This window comes from Ovis canadensis, chromosome 13 (assembly GCF_042477335.2).
Source record: "Ovis canadensis isolate MfBH-ARS-UI-01 breed Bighorn chromosome 13, ARS-UI_OviCan_v2, whole genome shotgun sequence".
Classification (NCBI taxonomy): domain Eukaryota; kingdom Metazoa; phylum Chordata; class Mammalia; order Artiodactyla; family Bovidae; genus Ovis; species Ovis canadensis.
The window spans coordinates 93,365,821-93,385,934 of NC_091257.1; the positions used below are offsets into that span (position 1 = coordinate 93,365,821).

The 20,114-nt window shown below is 48.2% G+C and overlaps 1 protein-coding gene and 1 non-coding gene across 2 annotated transcripts; both read left to right on the top strand.

Annotated features, from left to right (window-relative positions):
• The first annotated feature begins 3,957 nt into the window (after positions 1–3,957).
• Positions 3,958–17,515, top strand: RNF114 (ring finger protein 114). The gene is made up of 6 exons (XM_069547037.1): positions 3,958–4,748; positions 8,362–8,512; positions 10,243–10,349; positions 10,666–10,780; positions 14,254–14,361; positions 15,725–17,515. Exons 1-6 carry the CDS (start codon positions 4,603–4,605, stop codon positions 15,788–15,790), a joined length of 693 nt encoding a protein of 230 aa, XP_069403138.1. The 5' UTR covers positions 3,958–4,602; the 3' UTR covers positions 15,791–17,515.
• Positions 12,722–12,853, top strand: LOC138417990 (small nucleolar RNA SNORA70). Its single transcript, XR_011248396.1, has one exon. It is a non-coding gene; the product is annotated as a small nucleolar RNA SNORA70 (small nucleolar RNA).
• Positions 17,516–20,114: the final 2,599 nt, after the last annotated feature.

The following is a 20,114-nucleotide window of genomic DNA, read 5'->3' on the forward strand; positions in this document are numbered from 1 at the left end:
CAGTCCTGTCTGACTCTCTGTGACCCCATGAACTGCAGTATGTCAGAGCTCCCTGTCCCTCACTGTCTCCTGGAGTGCTCAAATGCATGTCCGTTGAGTCGGTGATGCCATCCAACCATCTCATCCTCTGTCATCTCCTGCCTTCAATGTTTCCCAGCATTAGGGTCTTTTTCAATGGGTCAGTTCTTCACATCAGATGGCCAAAGTATTGGAGCTTCAGCTTCAGCATCAGTCCTTCCACTGAATATTCAGGGTCGATTTCCTTTAGGATTGACTGGTTTGATCTCCTTGCTGTCCAAGGGACTCTCAAGAGTCTTCTCCAGCACCACAGTTCAAAAGCATCAATTCTCTGGTGCTCAGCCTTCTCTATGGTCCAGCTCTCACATCCATACATGACTACTGGAAACACTATAGTTTTGACTAGACAGACCTTTGTAGCAAAGTGATGTCTCTGCTTTTTAATACTCTGTCTAGGTTTGTCATAGCTTTTCTTCCAAGGAGCAAGCATCTTTAATTTCATGGCTGCGGTCACCATCCACAGTGATTTTGGAGCCTAAGAAAATAAAGTCTGTCACTGTTTCCATTTTTTTCCCCCATCTATTTGCCATGAGTAAGCTATAAGGGATAGGAGTAGTCAACATTTAAGCAACTGGGAAGATTTAAGAACAAGGGAAGCCTTGTTCCACCTAGTTGGGCCAGGTGTGGCGAGCCTGTGAAATACTTGTTTGCCCCCTAGTGGTGCACGTGGGAATTCCTACCGCTTTCTGTTAGCAATTTGGCAGTCTTGAAGAACTGCTGACATTGAGATGAAATTACCTACCCCTAGATTAATAAATGTAGAAATGCATAATGGTGTAAGTTCTACCTACTTTAGATAAGCATAGTAATAAATACACTTACATGTGACCTGAGGTTGAGATATAAGACTCGGAGAGCTACTTGATTTCAGGGCTAGGAACCACCTGTGCTAGACTCTCAGCTGCCTCGGTGGTGAAGAAGCCGCCTGCCAGCATAGGAGACTTAAGAGACACGGGTTTGATCTCTGGGTCAGGAAGATCTCCCGGAGTAGGAAAATGACAACCCACTCTAGTACTCTTGCCCGGAAAATCCCATGGACAGAGGAGCCTGGTGGACTATGGGGTCCCATGAGTCCATGGGGTCCCAAAGAGTCAGACACAAGTGAGCAACAACAACAGAAATATTGACTGGGGCGGGGTGTGGGGTATAATGTAGGCTGCTGCTGCTGCTGCTGCTGCTAAGTCGCTTCAGTCGTGTCCGACTCTGTGCGACCCCATAGACAGCAGCCCACCAGGCTCCCCCGTCCCTGGGATTCTCCAGGCAAGAACACTGGAGTGGGTTGCCATTTCCTTCTCCAATGCAGGAAAGTGAAAAGTGAAAGTGAAGTCGCTCAGTCATGTCCAACTCTTATCGACCTCATGGACTGCAGCCCACCAGGCTCCTCCGTCCATGGGATTTTCCAGACAAGAGTACTGGAGTGGGGTGCCATTGCCTTCTCTGATAATGTAGGTTAATGGTTTGCAAAGTGCAGCCCCTACCAGCAGCACCCGCACCACCTGGAGAAAATGTTAGAAAGGCAGATCCTTGGGCCACGCTCTAGATTTACTGACCAGCTGAATTCGAAACTCTGGGTGGCCGCCCCCAGCAACTCTTATTTTCAGAATCTCCCCCCAGGTGACTGCGATGTACACTAGAGTTTGAGAGCAACTGGCACTCCTTTGTGGTTGTTTTTTACTTTTAAAAAATTTTAGCCCCACCCTGTGGCATATGGGCCTTTAGTTCCCCTTGGTCCCGCCGTATTAGAAGTTTAGCCACTGGATTGCTGGGGAAAATCCTGACTCCTGTGTTCCATCTGTGTTAAAAGGTGATTTAATACCTCCGTGCGTCTATTTGCGTGATTGTAAAATGCAAATTGGCTTCCCAGATAGCTCAGTGGTAAAGAATTCCCCTGCTGAGGCAGGAGACACAGGAGACGCTGGTTCTATGCCTGGGTCAGGAAGATTCCCTGAAGGAGGAAATGGCAACCCACTCCAGTGTTCTTGCCTGGGAAATCCCATGCACAGAGGAGCCTGGTGGGTTACAGTCCATGGGGTCTCAGAGTTGGACGAGACTAAGCACACACACAAAATGCAAATAGTAGAACCTGTCACAGCTTGCTGTGAGGATTCATGTAAAGTGCTTAGAATAATAAGCACCCCTAAGTTCACTATTAATATACTATTATTTCAACCCTGTCCTCTTCTCTTTCACTGTTGTAGCTCAGTCACTCAGTCGTGTCCAGCTCTCTGTGACCCCGTGGACTGCAGACACACCAGGCTTCCCTGTCCTTCACTACCTCCCAGAGCTTGCTCAAATTCATGTCCATTGAGTCAGTGATGCCATCCAACCATCTCATCCTCGGTCACCCCCTTCTCCTGCCTTCAACCTTTCCCAGAATCAGAGGCTTTCCCAATGAGTCAGCTCTTCACATCAGGTGGCCAAAGTATTGGAGCTTCACCTTCAGCATCAGTCCTTCCACTGAATATTCAGGGTCGATTTCCTTTAGGATGGACTGGTTGGATCTCCTTGCTGTCCAAGGGACTCTCAAGAGTCTTCTCCAGCACCACAGTTCAAAAGCATCAGTTCTCTGGTGCTCAGCCTTCTTTATAGTCCAACTCTCACATCCATACATGACTACTGGAAAAACCATAGCTTTTACTATACAGACCTTTGTCAGCAAAATATGTCTCTGCTTTTTAATACTCTGTCTGGGTCTGTCATAGCTTTTCTTCCAAGGAGCGAGCGTCTTTTAAGCTCATGGGCTGCAGTCACTGTCCTCAGTGACCTTGGGGCCCAGCAAAACAAGGTCTGTCACCGTTTGCATATTTCCCCTTTTTGCCATGAAGTGATGGGACCAGATGCCATCATCTTCGTTTTTTGAATATGGAGTTTTAAGCCAGCTTTTTCACTCTCCTCTTTCACCTGCATCAGGAGATTCTCTAGTTCCTCTTTGCTTTCTGCCATTAGGGTAGTATCATTTGCACACCTGAGGTTATTGATATTTCTCCCGGCAATATTGATTCCAGCTTGTGCTTCATCCAGCCCAGCATTTCACATGATGTACTCTGCATATGTTAAATAAGCAGAGTAACACTATACAGCCTTGATGTACTCCTTTCCCAATTTTGAACCAGTCCGTTGTCCCATACCCAGCTCTAATTGTACAGGTTTCTCAAGAGGCAGGTAAGGTATGTATGAATTTATGGAAAGTTCATTTCAAGAGCTCAAACTGGAGGCGCTCAGTGGATTTGAAGCCTGAGTCTGGGACTCCCCTTCCCTCACCACCCTCCCTGCTCACAGCACAGTCTGGCGGCAGTTACAAGGCCAAAACAAAAGCTTACAAACACCTACAACACATCTCTGCCACCACAGAAGCACCCCCATTCCTGAAGGGGAGACAGGGCACTTTTGGGCCGGAGAGATGTCAGATGCACAGTGCCTGTCATAGGAACAAGAAAAAGAAATGGTAAAATGGAAGCATTGGCTCTCTTGGGCTGCTGCCTACACACCAAGTTACTGGTTAGTGAAAAGATGGCCCACATGGCTAGTTAAAAATAATCCTCCTGCTGCCAGCAGGTCAAGCAGAATCAATCCAGAGGACTGGGAATGGCCCAAATGAGGCGCAAATTTCCATTCAGTTAACCTGGTTTAGCAAACTGATTTATTTGTCTTGTGCAGACTCCTTACTGTGAGGCCTCTGTGGCCTTACAGGATAGAGTTTAATTGATCATTGACTTTCCTGGGTAAGACAACCGCATAGACCCGTTAGCAAAGCCGGCCTTAAAAAAAAAAAAAAAAAGTAGCTTCCGTTATAACAGGCTGCATATGAGAGCCAGCTGGGTACAGTGGGAAGTAAAGGAAGATGAGATTCAGAACGTCTGGGTTCTAGGCCTGCTGCTTTCAAGATTGAGGTTTAGTCTCTCTCTCCAAACCCCAGGCTCCCCATCTTCTACAGAGCTAGAGATGGACCCCGTGGCCAGGAGGCACGTGAAGACAATACTAAGTAATTTTATCACTTCTGCTTTCACTAGGACGTCTCAATGTGGTGATAGCCTGTCTTCAACACCTCTCTAATCACGCTTAATCTCCCTTTTCTACGTCAACAGTATCCGGCACGAATTCATAAGACTATACAGTTTCTATCGTATTTGTTCCCCGTGCCTTGTGGAAATAAGTGGTGTTGATTTTCTATTTGTAGCTTGGGAGTGATATCAAATCTCCCTGTAAAATTTGTTTGCTGAAACTCGACTGAAGAGAAAGATTAAAGAATAGTGCATACGTAAATATTAAGCAATGGTACCAACCATTTAAATTTTGGGCAAAAGTGTCTAAAGCACAATCCCTCCTCCCCTCATACCAGTCTCTGGATCCGGGTCTGCCCTTTTCCCTAGCGTCTGAGGGGCCGGGAGGCGTGGCCAGCCCGCTGGCCCCGCCCCAATCCCGGCATACGTTCCATAAGCCCCGCCCCGAGCGGTCCTCACCGCTCTCGCTCCGCCCCTTCGCCTCTTCCGCGGCCGCTGAGGCGCGGCGCTCCGCGGCGGCAAGATGGCGGCGCAGGCGCAGCCCCAGGCCCGTGATGGTGGTGCGCAGCTGGCAGGACCCGCGGCGGAGGCCGACCCCCTGGGCCGCTTCACGTGTCCCGTGTGCCTGGAGGTGTACGAGAAGCCGGTGCAGGTGCCCTGCGGACACGTGTAAGTGGCGGGCTGGGGCCCGATAGGGGTGGTGGTGGGCAGGGGGGAGGAAAATGGAGCTGAGGAGAGAGGCCCCAGCAGGAAGGGTCTCCGGCGGGAGCGGGAGGCCTGGCCTCGAGGCGCGTCTCCGCGGGGCTCCCGGGGGCCCGTGGACGTCGGCGGGGCGCTCTTCTCTTCCGCCCCGCTTCCTCCCCAGCGTCCGGCTCTTCGGTTGAGCGTCCGCTGTGTCCCGGGCCCCCTCCGACGCGTGATGGCGGAGTGGCGCCCTGCTGGGGGCTTGGTGGAGCCCGAGCCCCGCCGGGTCCCCGCGAACAGGCTGCCCGTGGCGCCTCAGGTATGCCATGTCCAGTGTCCGGCCCTGCCCGGCAGTTCAGTGTGCTCGGAAGTTGGAGACACGCTCGACTGGACCAAAAGGACAAAGGGGGAGTCCTGAAGGAGACCTGACCCGTCTGCCCTTCACGGGGAGGAGGTCGGGGGCTGGCAGGTAGCGGTGGTCCGCATTCCCGCAGGCGTGCGGGGCGTGTTGCGCTGTGTTTGAAATTCAGAGCCTCCATGCTGTTAGTAGAATGCTTGTGAGGACGAAGGAGCTTGTGTGAGAATGTGCAGTAACTGGCTCTGGGGTGGGCTTTGAGGTTGGCCAGATTTGAATGGAAGCCTTGCTCCATCAGACCCGCAAAACGGCTGAGTGGAAAGAATTGTCGCCTTTTGCCGCTGGGGGTTGGATTTTGCTCTGTGGCCTCCCGCAGCGCTTATCCCGGCGGGCATCGCTTGGGGTTGGTGTTAGGGCCCCTCCGCTGGTCAGGAGGCACAGAAGGCGCCTGCTGGGCGTTCTTGCTCCTGAAGCAGTCCTGTGGGGACAGAGACGTGGCAGCCATTTTGCAGGTGAGGGCACCGAGGCTCCCTCGGGGCTGGCTCACCATTGCCTGTCCTTCCCCGATGGACCGGGTGTCTGTTTGCCTGGCAAGGGCTCCTCAGCCACCCCGACGCTCTTTCCAGCTTCAGGCTGTTCTGCTTGCAGTTCAGTTAGCCTGGAAGTCTTCTTGCCCTTTCAGCCCCTCTCCTGTCCAAATCCTTTCCAGACTTCAAGGCCCAGTTCTAGTAACCTCCCTTGTCAGTCTCCCCATTTCAGTTATCTCCCTGCTTCTCTCCGGGGCACTCCTCCTCCTGCCTTTCAGAGAGCAAAACTTAGGGTTCATGAGGGCAGTGTTTTGCACCTCTTTCTGTCCCAAGTACCCAGTGTAGTGTTTGAGCAACCATCTTCCAATCTTATATTCAACTATCTAAAAATACTTGTATACACACTATGTGCCAGGTTGGCGAACATCCTAAGAAGCAAGGTGATTCTGCCCTCAAAGTTCACAGTCCACTGAATTGATCATTAAATAAGTACTAGCAGTGTTCAGACTCTTGTCAGTCAAACTCATTGTCCACTGGGAAAGTATCACAGAGATAAAGCCCATGTGAGTGGGGGATGGGGGAGTGATCGGGTAAAGGCCGCACAAACTTAAGAAACTGGTGAAGGCACACTTTGTGAGAGTTGAAGTTGCCCCTAGGTAGCTTTCCAGTTGAATTCTCTTCTCTGTGAATCAGCCCTCATTAGGGTTACCTAATTTTGGATTACTTCACTGGATTTAATTTACATTTATAAATAGGCTTATAAATAGGCTTGACCCAGCCCAGGTTACCAACTAAAGAGCAGCAAAATTTGAGGTTTCCTTGAGCCAGGTGGACCTTTCCAAGGTCAGAGGTCAAGGGGCAGTACTGATATGCAAACCTTGGCTCTTGTCTATACTCGCCATACTAGCTCCATGTGTTCATCAGTTCGATGCTGATTCAAAACAGATGGCAGGATCTCTGTGAGGGCCCCCACATCTCCCTTAACTCCCACCCAGTGCATTTTGCTCTGCCTGGTTGCTTTTTGCTAGCTCTTGTGCTTGAAAACGGCATCACTGCAGCTCTAGCCGCACGGGGCATTGGGTTCTTATAAAACTTGTTTCAAGCCCTGACTTTTACATCCCTCTCCACATTAGTGGAACAGCTGGAGGCTGGCAGGTGGCTGGGTGCCCAGGACGACTTGTCTGCGGAGAATTATAAGAGGAAGGGTGGGGCATCTAGAAGACTGAAAAAGGCCCATCAGTAGGAAATGGAAACTGAAAGCCAGACCAACACTGTTCACTGTCTAAGTCCTTTGCGACTCTGCGACCGTATAGACTGTAGCCTGCCAGGCGCCTCATCCATGGGTTTTCCCAGGCAAGAATACTGGAGTGAGTTGCCATTTCCTTCTCTAGGTGATCTTTCCAGCCCAGGGATCGAACCTGTGTCTCCTGGATTGGCAGGCAGATTCTTTACCACTGAGCCACCAGGGAAGCCCGTCCAAGATACAGGGGCCATTTAAAAGCAGGCTTGTTTGTTAGGTGTGACAGGCACAGAGTGGCTTGTGAACATTGATCTCTGAGTCACAGCTATAAAAAGCAGCATTGACGTCCAGCGAAAGGACAAAAAGGAGAAAAATGTTAGAGACAGTAAAAAACAAATGTGCAGATTACCTTGGATTACATATCCAGAGCTCTTCCTGGCAGATCTTGCTATCTTGCCTTAGATCTCTGAGTTGCAAATGCAGCTGGGGTGCTTTCCTGCCTCATTATTCCTTCTTTCTCTGTACCTTATCTCAGCATCACCACCAGTCTAGGCTTCAGATATACAGAAAGTTGGTCATCTTTAACTTCTTTTGTTTTCCAAATTTAGCAAATTGCCAAGTCCTCCTGAATCCATCCCCAAATCATTTCCTGAATTCTTTATTGCCTCAGTCAGGCCCTCATGATCTCTTGCCTTTGGCCATCTATTTGGTTTCTTTTCTCATCTGAAAAAAAAAAATTTTAAAACTGACAACTCTATTGTCCATGCTAATCCCAGAATTATTTTTCTAAAACTCGATTTTGGTTTGGTTGGTACCTTGCTTTAAGTACCTGGGGCTTATGAGGCAGAGTGGTAAACATGCACAATGCATGTAAAGAAATAGAAGTCTAGGGGCCTGGAATATTCTTCCCCTCCTCTGCCACTGAACTCTTCTAAGCTCTTTCGTGTATGCTGTCTGCAGTCTAACCACTGCTGTCTTTCTCGGGTTACAGCTGGCTGCTCTTAACTGTGTTTCCATAGCGCTTTGCATTCACCTCTGTTGATGGCTGCTCCTGCTTATGGTGCATTTCATACGTGCTAGACACTGTCCTCAGAGTCCACTGTACGTGACCCATCCTCCCTAGATTCTCGAGGCAGGCACTGCGGTCTCCACTTCACAGAAGAGAAGCTGAAGCTCGGGAAAGCCCAGCAGGATCCCTCGGTGGCCAGGGCTAAGGACTGAAGACTGTGCCGTGGCACCTTCTGCCATGTGTCGTGGTAGTTTGCGTTCATTTCTGTCGTTGGACCTGTGTGTCCTTTGCAAGGAACACTGCCTACCTACCGCCACCATTCTTCTTGCCCAGAAGGACTGAATCGAGAGCAGAGATCGAGTAGTTTTTAGTTCATTATCCATTGATGTCATTTTGAAAAGTTGATCCATTTTTGTCGTCTTGTCTCCACGATGCATGACGCCGGTTCTCTGTGTGTCTTGTTCTAGCTTTTGCTCTGCATGCCTGCAGGAGTGTCTGAAGCCGAAGAAGCCTGTCTGTGGCGTGTGTCGCAGCGCTCTGGCGCCTGGCGTCCGAGCCCTGGAGCTCGAGCGGCAGATTGAGAGCACAGAGACTTCCTGCCACGGCTGCCGTAAAAATGTATGTGGGAGTGGGGCGGAGCAGTCGGCCTCTGTAAGATGGGTAACACAGGCTTGCCGCCTTGTTTCGGAACTTAGAGCGTGGCTGAGTGACGAGCAGCACGTGTGCATGCTGGCTGGCCGTGGCCCTGCTGTTGCATTTTGGTAACCTGATTGGTTGTGTGGTTTGTTTTTTTCTTTTAAAGAATTGGTTTAGCATATTACATAGCTTAGCTTTGAAAACCATAGAAATCAGTTATCCCAGTTTTTTTTCTGTAAAAGACCCATTTTTCCCAAAGCAGCATACACAAATTTAATTAGAATATGACAAAGTGATATTTCTCCATTTTTTAAAGTATAAAATGAAGTCAATGCCTCAAAGTTACCTGCTGCAGTGAGTTTGAGGGGAAATTTTGTGATATATTTTACTACAGATATAAAACTTGTTCAGCTTTTGGCATTTGGCAAGGAGGAATTGTAGTACAAAGGTCAGTATGAGGACATTTGATAATAGCGGTGTCCAGTATTTGAAATGCATCTATGTTCTTTTTTTGTATGACCGTATTAGAGTCAAGAATATTTATTTTAAAATAATTATAACTGCACAGGAGAAATACTATTATTTTCAAAAGTGATATATACAGAATTACTGGGTTTTAAATAATTGTGATTTCATTAATTCCCGACAGCACAAAAATATAAATTAATGTAGGTTTGTTCCCCACTCCAGAGATTACCTTTTTAAAAATACTTCAGTTTAGAAGGCTGCAAAACATTTTCCTGCTCTCTGACACAGGTGTGGGTTTTATATAAACAGATGTAGGATTTTTACAAAATAGGATCCTACTATAATATGTATTTCTACAACTTCTTTGCACTTTTGAAAACTTCTTTCACTCCATGACTTACCGGACACCCTTGCATGTCAGTCTCTTCAGTTTAAACCTTAGTGAGAGCAGGCATGGACTGGGTGTCCCTTTACCCTGCCTCCTTTCAGAGGATTTGGCGCTACAGGTACACAGTGGCTATAGTTCTGAGTAGAGCTAGTTCCCATCCCCTTTAACCTGGAGCTCTTTGACTGGCAGCTTGAAGTCAAGTTCTTTAGCTAGCGATAAGACAGAAGCATCATGATAAGCCAGAGCGCAAGTACTGAAACATATTTTTCCTTCCAGTTTCTTTTGATTTAGAAATTCAAGATATTGAAGTAAAATTTTGTCTTTCTGTCTTGCAAAGACTAGATTTTATTAGGTAGAATTCAGAATCTGATTTTTCTTTTTTTTGGTAATTTCATTGATCACAATCTGGTGACAGAATATTATTTAACTAGGATTACTGGCCTTTATCCCTTTTATGTAAATCATCACTTGTCTCTGCTGCACTTAGAACATGGTTCTTGGCATGCTGAAAGGAGGCTAATTTTAAGTGCTGGGGTAGAAAACTTTAGACACTTAACTGGGTTTGGAGTGTCTCTGTGAGCAGAGAGCATATCATGAAACAAACCTCTCCAAGAGTGATTTTAAAGTGGAAGCAGATATCCTGGTTTGCTCAAGTAAAACATCCGCCTTGATACTAATAGAAACCCTGCAGAAAATCAGAGTTTCAGTCCCTTCCATGGAGCCAGGAGTCTTGTGAGGTTCTTTGCCTCCCCAGGGCAGTATAGGTCTAGTTTACATCTTGCCTTTGCTTTGGCACTGTGTTGGATTGGGTACAAGATCCCAGCTAACTTGTGGGCTTTGATCCTTCCTGCCTAAGTTCTTCCTGTCCAAGATCCGGGCACATGTGGCTACCTGTTCCAAATACCAGAATTACATCATGGAAGGTGTGAAGGCCACCACCAAGGACGCGTCTCGTCAGCCAAGGTAAATGGTTCTGTCACTCTCTCTGGTCGATGTCTGTCTTCATGAGTTTTGGAGAACAGAGGTGTAGTTGTTAGGCTGGCTAAAGCTGGTGTAAGTTTTTGTTTTCGGGTGGTTATGGAGGACTCGCATGTTCGCTTCAAATGCGGGCTAGACTGTTACTTTCAAAACATTTGACCTGACTGAGAAGTGATCACCAGAATCCCTGTCCTAATGCATTTAGTGAACTTTGCTACTTTGGGGAGGGGCCAGTGGTTGAAATTGTGTGGAAAGGTGCCCACAGAGAAGTTTCTTCTTTTTTCCTGCCTTCATCTTCCAGAAGTGTCCCAAACCGGTACACTTTCCCTTGTCCTTACTGTCCTGAGAAGAATTTTGATCAAGAAGGACTTGTGGAACACTGCAAGTTATCCCATAGCACGGACACCAAATCTGTGGTAAGAGAAACTTGAGTTTTTTTGTTTTGTGGGTTTTGTTGTTTAAATTCTTATGGGGGGAAAAGTCAGACTTTACAAAAAGTTACAGGATTAGTTAATGAACTCTAATGTACCCTTCACCTGGACTCACAGATTAAGATTTTACCGTATTCGCTTAACCATGCTCTGTATACATATTTTGTGCTAGCCATTCGAAAGTAGATTACAGATACCGTGATCCTTTGCCCCTAAATACTGCAACACGTATCTCCTAGGAAGAAGTGTACCTTCTTAGAAAACCACATTTTTTGTGTGTTTTAATTTTCACACTCAGGAATTGTCACATCGATACAAGCCAATACCCGATCTGCAGCTCACATTTAAATTTTAACAGTTGAAATGTCCTTCAAGTCAGTTTTCCCCAGCCCACAGATCCTGGATCTGTGTTATATTTGAATGCTAAGTCCCTTTAGTCCTCAGTTTTTCTTTCTTTCATGACCTTGACATTTTTTAAAGAGGGTGGGCCGCTTGTTTTGTAGCTTGTCCTTCAATTTGGGTTTGTCTGTTTCTTCATGATTACACACGTGGGTGCTCTGTCCTCTGCGTACACATCAGGGGAGTCAAGTGACCTCTGTTGCTCCCACTGTTGGTAATGTTAATTTGGATCTCCTGGTGTCTGCCAAGTTTCTGCATGAAGTTACTGTTTTCTGTTTGAATAGCTTCTTCATAGTTGTGGAGAAAGAGAATTTAGATGGAAGTATTAGGAAAGTGCTTATCAGTCTTTGACATTTAATTTAAATATCAAGGCTGACGTGGTTTTCTTTAAAAAAAAAGTTCGAATTTGGTCCATCTCAGCAGTGTTACCCTACCCTCTTAACATGATTGACAGACGGGGTCTTAATACAACTTTCTCTCTAGTTTCATTTCTATTTTCCCGTTTATCTTACACCCCAAAGCCAAGTTTTCAGCTGCTGCTTCAAGATGTTTTAGTTACAGTTCTTAATAACTAATTACTGATTGAAAGAGCAAGTGAGCTTAGACACAGAGACAGCCACCACCACCTGCCCCCACTACCCATTTCCATTTTAGAGTTAGCCAGGTAAACTTACCTATGTTGCTAATTATGAAAACTAAAATGGATGTTAAATCAAATGACAGAGATACTTTCATTCATTTCCTGCCACCATCTTCCCTGCACTCATTTCTGGAAGCCTACAAATGGTACCCACGCTAAGCAGATGAAGCTGGTTCATGCAAAATCAGTACTGGAACCCAGCAGTATCCTGGCACTTAAACCAGTTCTGCCTTCAAGGCATCAGAGGCACCTCTGTGGGCTGCCCATTGGCCTCTGAGTAGTGCTCACTCTGTGTGTGGAAAGTACAAAATGTGTCACCCAGGGACATTTCTAGCTTTTGATCGGAAATATGATTCATGCATGTCCTCCTTTTCTTGTCCCCCTTTTGATGCCAGTGACAGCGCATTCTGCACACTGTAACCGGTGTCGCTGACATTGGTTTCATGTCAGTACCTGTGGATCGGATTCTTGTTTTAATGAGCTGCCAGTTTTCCATTACTGGTCTGTACCATGATTTTAACTGGTCCCTTATTGACAAATGTCAGTGTTACTTCTGACAGTATCTAAAAATCTAAGGACTGGATATTAATTGCTACTAAAACATGGTTGATTGATTGGTGAGATAATAAGTAATATTGTAAAGGAAACGTATTTTTAGGACTGTTCTGAAAGAGTTAAGGGTGAATTGTTTTATCTGATTTTTAAATGCTTCATCTATTGCTGAAGAAAGTGTGCCACACTTAAATCTAGGCATTGGGGATAACGAATAGTTTATTAAATTATTTCCTATAGTTGTGAAGTTTTTCATGGTGCATTTGAAAAGCCTGCCATGGATTTTGAGATACCTTCACCTGTATTTTTTTATGTCTGTGAAGCAAAGTCTTGAACTGACGCCAGTTAAGCAGACTGTGCTCCTTTCTCTGGGGCCTGGCGTGCAGTGACCACAGACAGCATCCTCCCTGATAGTGTGTGCGACCTGTTGCCTGGATGGGTTGCCCTAAGGGACCTTGGAGACAGGCTTTTTCCACGGACATTCCTGTCTGGCCTCATGCTGTTCCCAGTCTAGGCTCCAGCCCGGGATGTAGGGTGCCTTTGGAAAGCCCCAAGGCGCGGCGGCCTGGGCCCACATGGGCCAAGCCATAATGCCCATCTGCACCAAGCCGCTGGACAAGGCACGTGTGAGTGAAGCCCTCTTCAAGGCCAAGCTCAAGTTCCCCTGGCCACCAGAAGATCCATATCTTCAAGAAGTAGGGATTTGCTAAGTTTAATGCAGATGAATTTGAAAACCTGGGGGCTGAAAAGTAGGCCCATCCCAAATGGCTCTAGGGTCAGCTTCATCCCTAATCAAGGCCCCTGGACAAGGCCTTGTCCCTTCCTTAGTCAAGGCCATCAGTAAATTCTACTTCTAACCAAAAGAAAAAAATTATTCTTAGTAAAGTCTTAGATATGGATTAATTTGGTCAAAGGTTAACTATATTCATAATCTTGATAGGTATTGGTAAACTCCTCTGTGGTATCTGATACTACAGCTTAGTTGTCTCCTTTTCCCCCTTCCTTTGTCTTCCTGAAATCCCTCTGATTACTTTGTTTCTTTAAAGCCCCTGCCCCTCCCCATTCTGCCCTCCTGCAGAACTCCATAACGGTCAGTGTTTGAGCCCTGCCCTTCGGAAGTCTCCTCCTCAGACTCTGGTCCTGACCGTGCTCTGCTCCATAGCACCAGCTCTTCCACTCGAGGAGCTGCCCATCATGTCACATTCTTCTCATGTCAACCCCCTCTGTCACCATATCTTCCTTGTAAAGTAAATGGTGACATGCCATCGCCAATCCAGCCCACTTAGGCCTTGGTCTCCCTGTTCCCACTCCTCTCGGCCTCTCTCCAGGAATTTTCCACTCTAGCCACACTGACTGGCTGTTTGCCATGTACTCTTTGTCTTTCCAATACCTCCGACTCTTCAAAGCCGGAATCAGCCTCTTGTGTGAAGGCTTTTCCCCCTGAACCCCTTTATCTGAACGTTTACTTTATAAAAATAGCATGTAAGACTGTGTTTCTTCCTTGGGACATTGCTCACCTGTCATTTCCTTGGTTTTCTTTGTGCTTTTATTATCATTTTGCCCACTGGGTTGGAAGGCTCTGTCTGGGCCCCTCCTGGTCTGACACACTGACACCCTGTTCTCTCCTCAGTAGGGGATTAGAAATGGGTGGTGTCATGCCTTAAGCCTTTACCCACCACCCACACCCTGCCCTGCCTGTCCGTTAGGAGATTGATGTCTTCTGGGATGTGGATGTGCCCTTGAGGGTGTGACCAGGTGCTGCGCCGGGAGTCAGGAAAGGTGGCCAGACACAGTCCCCAGAGGGCTGGGGTCTGCTCAGGCACCAAGTACCTAAGCCATCCCTGACACCATGCTTCTGTGTTGGAAGGTGTGTCCCATATGCGCCTCGATGCCCTGGGGAGACCCCAACTACCGCAGCGCCAACTTCATCGAGCACCTCCAGCGCCGGCACCAGTTCTCCTACGACACCTTTGTGGTGAGTCTGCAGCCTGGGCGCTGATTCCTGGCCGCCCCCTCGCACCCGGCAGGCCACACGGCTCCCTCCCTCCCCTCACCCGAGAACTGCAGGCCCCCGGGGGGTTTGTCACTGATGTGATGTGCTCCCTGAAATGACAGCTCTGTGGCGTTTAAGGAAGGGAACTGGCCAGCCATCGAGACTGAGACAGAGTGAGCTTCCTTTTATGTTTTCCAAGATTTTTATCCACTTTCTTTCATATATGGCTTCTAGCTGTTACAGAACCTGGTTTGGGATCCTTAAGCCCAGAAGCCCATGGGTCCGGCAAGTCATGGAAGTGATTGTCCTGGGGAATTGCAAGCTGGACAGTGTATATGACTCATCATGCTGCCAGCGGCTCCAGCTCATGGGGGCAGAGCCGGGCACTATGTTGCCAGGTTCCTTCCTGCCCAGATACCAAGGAGCTGGAAATGCAGAATTTCATGTGAAGTTCATGGGGTAACAAAGAGTCAGACGCGACTGAACTGAACTGTCCCATATTTATTTCTTAAAGTACTTCAGGTCAAATCAGACACTCTGGGACTTCCCTGGGAGTGCAGTGGCTGAGACTCCATGCTCCCAGTGCAGGGTGCCTGGGTCTGATCCCTGATCAGGAACTAGATTTCTCACGCCACAACTGAATACTCTGTGTGCCGTAATGAAGACCTGGTGCAGCCAAATGTTTTTTCAATTTAAAAATTAAAGAAAAGAGCCAAACGTGGTCATCAAGTTTGCACCCTTCTCCTGGAGCTGAGTGGTTTGAAGGGCACACTGTTGTCTTGGCATTATGGTGGCAGATCCAGCTAGTTGTCTCAGGTAAACCTTTTATTTACATATGTAGGTGTCAGGTTAGGATTTGAGAATAGCATTCCGTCTCAATGCTGTGTTTCAGGACCTAAGATGGAAAGCATGACTCTTACCTGAGTTGTCCTAAAGAGTAATTTACTCTTGTCCTAATGAGAGTATCTGAAATTCAGACTTCAAGATTAGCATCTTTTTGTTAAAGATGAATACAGTTGCCAAGACAGGCCAAAGTAGATAGCTTTGCCTCAGTGAACCAGAGAGGCTGTTTTCACCCCGGGCACTCCAGCTCTGAGTGCCTGGTCTGTGCCAGGCTTCACGCAGGTGCCCACCCGTCTGAGGGTGCCGAGGGCATGTTCACAGTCAGGGTGAGGCAGCTGCAGCCTGGAAATCAAGCAGCTGCCCAGGGTCAGGCAGCTGGCTTTGCAGACTGTGCAGCTGGGCCCTGGCCCTCCTCCAGAGCTCTGCTCAGACGCCCTCCTTCTCCGCCCCACAGTGAGTCCCTCAGCTGCACACGGTTGCTGAGCGTCTGTGTTGTCCGCAGGATTACGACGTGGATGAAGAGGACATGATGAACCAGGTGCTGCAGCGCTCCATCATCGACCAGTGAGCAGGCGCCCGGTGCGCCCGGCCTCAGCTCCATGTGGAGGATGGAACTCACCCCCCGAGTGTGCAGCGGGCCTGGTGTTCGGGCAGGGTCACTCGCACAGGGAGCGGGCCCGCCCTCCCTGGGGGCTCCGCTCACCTGCGTGTCTCCCGTCTGCTCTCGTCTTGCTCCTCAGCCGCCCCGAGGAGCCTCTGTCCCGTCTCCAGAAGGGAGCCCAGCTGCCCCCGTGTCCGTGCATCACGCTCGCACCTCCTGTCCTGTCCCGTGTTGATCTCTCAGGTCCTCCGAGCCAGCCAGGACCTTTTCTGGGTCATGGATAGCGCAGGTGAGACCAGTGTCTCCTCTCCTTGCCCCCGGGCGGTGTGGGCTCTGGCGGTCAGGCATCTCGTGGGTGATGGAGCTGCTCCTGTGCTGTGCGAGTTCCTGTTTGTTGGCTGTTGGCAGCAGCCGCCGGAAGCTGGAGTCGCCTCATGGGAAACGGTTCATGAGTCCCGTGGGAGTAGGTGTCCTGAGCTTGCCGTGGTCTGATCCTGGAAGTTCTGATGAGCGTTGTTTCCCTCCCATTCCTGCACACCCTTAGGATTAACTGGTTCAACTTTAAATGCCTGCATGGTGCCTTCTTAGGGTAAGGTGTAACCACATATTTTTAGTGAAAAGAAGTGTTTCTGACTTAGGAAACTTAAACTCCATTTATTCCTAAGCAAGGAGAAGGGTCAACTTAAGTGAGGTGGGAGGGCCACAGCTTTGGGTTCTGATTTTTTTCAAACCAGTGAGTTATTTTCCAATGATTTATTCATGTTTGCCTCTCTCTTTGGGAACCTGCTTACATTCTTGTCCTCGAAGCACAAAGAGGGGTCCAGGGCCCCAGTGGGTACTAGTTCTTTCATCTCTTATTTGGCAACTTAGATTAACCTGAGGGTTGCTTTCCTATCACAAATTTTTTCCTTATAAAACTGGTTTCAACACATAAATCAGTGTGTGAAGACCTGCCTTCAAGGCGGAGGAGTTAGGGGAAGTCAGCCTCCCCGCCTGCTGTCTCTCTGACAAGACCTGCAGGTCAGGAGGTACAGCACACCTCTGGGAGCAGTTGGTCGTGGAAGCTGTCCGCCGGAAACTTGCTTTGCTAACAGCTCAAGAAGCTTCACGTTCACCCTGTTTCACCAATGTTAACAAATAAGGCCATGGGCTGTCTCATCTGGAGGAGCAGAACCTCTGGTAGACCAGAAGGCTCCCTATTTAGGTTCATTTTTCCCTACTAGACCTCCTGTCTGAATAGGGATATTTTTGTTGGTTAGTGGCTGAAGTTGCAGGTGACCCAGGGCTCTGGGCCTGGACACCGCTGCTTGGGGCCTCACCCTCCCTGCCACTGAGATCGCACGTGCTCAGGAACCGGCAGGGACCAGGCCCTGTGGGGCAAAGTAACTTTCTCTAATGTGCTGTCGCTTGGGAGGGCCCGGGTGTTGTTAACAGCTTCTTCACTGTAATTTCTGGAAAAAGTTCGCTCTGATCCCCCTGAATTGAGATCATCTCAGCCTAGGTTTAGAGGGAAATTTAACAAAACCTTCATTTGAGGGAACCTGATGGTGGTCTCACAATGGTACCAAGAAACGAATTTCATTGTATTAAGTGCACTTCATGTATTTCTAATAAGATGACTTTCCAGAAAGTGACGTTTGTTATGTTCTGGCTTTTAAAGTGAAATATAAATAAATCTCATGATTTATCCAACTGGTACCCTGTAATGCCGGTTTTTATTAACCTCAGTTTGCTTGGGGAGCCTCCAGAAGACTGTTGGGCTTTTTAAGGGGAAGTTCTTGTCTGTCACGAGGGAGTCCCATCTGGCTCTGATATCAGCTCTGACCCTTCAACAGCTGGCCTTACTGAGCCTGTCTTCTCTGGAGAACAGACCCACCTCCCTGCCACCCCTGTCCCCACCGTCCTCCACCACAGACACACACGTTTGGGAGCTCCAGTGAGGTAAGAAGTGACCCTGTTCCATGAAACAAGACCTCAGGTGCCTTAGCAACAGCCCTGAAACATCGCAGTAGCGGGTTCCACACGCGGAGGTCTGAGGTCATGGGCCTGTCGCGGTTCTGCACTTGGCCTCTGGCTGTGGGACGTCTGGAAAGTGCTTCCCCTTCTGAGCTAAAGAGGCTCATGTGGGATCCTTCTGCCTGTTCGGCTTCACTGGCGGCTCAGTTAAAGAAGGCACCTGCGGTGCAGGGGACCCGCGTTCCATCCCTGGATCGGGAAGATCCCCTGGAGGAGGGCATGGCAACCCACTCCAGTATTCTTGCCTGGAGAATCCTGTGGATGAGGAGCCTGGTGAGTTATGGTTCACGGGGTTGCAAAGAGATTGCAGGCAGATTCTTCACCGCCTGAGCCACCAGGGAAGCCGTCCTTAGGCTAGTGTAGGAAATTCTGTCTTATAAGACAGGCTAGTCTTAGAACACATCTGTTGGCTGCTGGGGTAGGGCAGCCACTCCGTTGTTGGTTAGAATTGGGTGGGCAAGCTCAGTTCTTAAAGGTTGCAAGACTTTAATGATACCTTTTCTGCTTATAAAAATCATCTAAACTGTTTGGTCTCAAATGATCACCCCTCAAATTATTCACAAAGGAAAAGTCACTAACCTTGGGACTTCCCTGGTGCCCCAGTGGTTAAGACTCCATGCTCCCAAGGCAGGGGGCGCAGGTTCGACCCGTGTTCAGGGAACCAGATCCCACACACCACAACTAAGAGTTTGAATACCGCAACTAAGACAGCGCAGCAAAATAAGTAAAAGTAAATACTGAAAATGAGTGACTTCGCAGTGGAGAAACCTAGCAGACTCCTCCTTTACCAAGGGATCAGAATTAACATCACTGATAATGGGACAAGTCACAGGTGGCTTGATGGGACACAGTGGAGAATGCAGCACTTCTGAGAGTCCCGACAGAAAAACATTTAACTAGAGTCTAATTGTAAGGAACAGCTTTCCAAGTGGCACTAGTAAAGAATCCGCCTGCCAATGCAGGAGACCCGGGTTTGATCCCTGGATCAGGAAGATCCCCTGGAGAAGGAAATGGCAACCCACTCCAGTGTTCTTGCCTGGAGAATCCCGTGGACAGCAGCCGGGCAGATTACGATCCTTGGGGTCGCAGAGTCAGACACGACTGAGGGCGCACACTCAGACCGTTGTAAGGAAACGTCAGGCAACTCATCCAAACTGGGAGGCAGGCTACGAAACAGCTCCACCTCTTCCAAAATGTCAAGGTCGAAGAAGACCAGAGAGGCTGCAACCAGCTGCAAAGCTGCGTGATCCTGGCTTGGATCCTTGACGTTACGGGGGTTCCTCTAAAGGGTGTTCATGGACCAATTGCTAACAATTGAATAAGGATTGTGGAACAAGGAACAGTATTTTATCAGTGTGAGATTTCCTAATTTTGAGTTACACCACAGTCGCATAAGAGAATGTCCTTGCTCTTAGGAGATAGACGTGGAAGAGTTTAAAGGACGTGATGGGACTTCCCTGGTGGTCCAGGGGTCAAGACTCCTTGCTTCCACTGCATGGAACACAGGTTCAGTCCCTGGTCAGGGAACTAGGATCCTGCATGCCACGAGGAGCAGCCACGCCAAAATGATAAAAGTAAAGGACATGATGTCTCCAAGTTACTCAGATGGCTCAGGAAAAAATGGTGTGCCCCTGTGTATAAATACATAAAATGATAAAGAGCAAATATGTACGATGTTAAAAACTGTAATACGTGCTCAGTTGCTTCAATTGTGTCTGACAGTTTGTGACCTGAGGGACAGTAGCCCGCCAGGCTCCTCTCTCCATGGGATTCTCCAGGCAGGAATACTGGAGAGGGTTGCCATGCCCTCCTCCAGGGGATCTTCCTGACCCAGGGATTGAACCTGCATCTCCAGGATCTCCTGCGTTGCAGGCAGATTCTTAACCGCTGAGTCACCAGGGTCCCCTTAAACAAACAACTCTAATGCTTATTGTTTAGAAAATAACAGAAGACAGGTAAAGCAGAAAAACAAAAAAGTGGAAACCACTCCTCATCCTACCCCACAGACAATCAGTGATCATTTAGTAATGAAATACATGTCCTTGGGTCATAGTTTTGGTTGAAACTTAAAATAAGTGAATGCTTTACTTCTTGTCTATATTATAACCTGCATTTTTCACTCCATGATTTATCTCTCAACATCTTTCCTGTCATTGTGGTATTTTTAACGCTTGCCTGACCCTCCTGGTGAGGATGGACCTTACTTTTATTTATCAATGAGTATTTAGGTTTCCAGTTTGACTCTGTTAACCTAAAACAGTAACACAATCGGTTG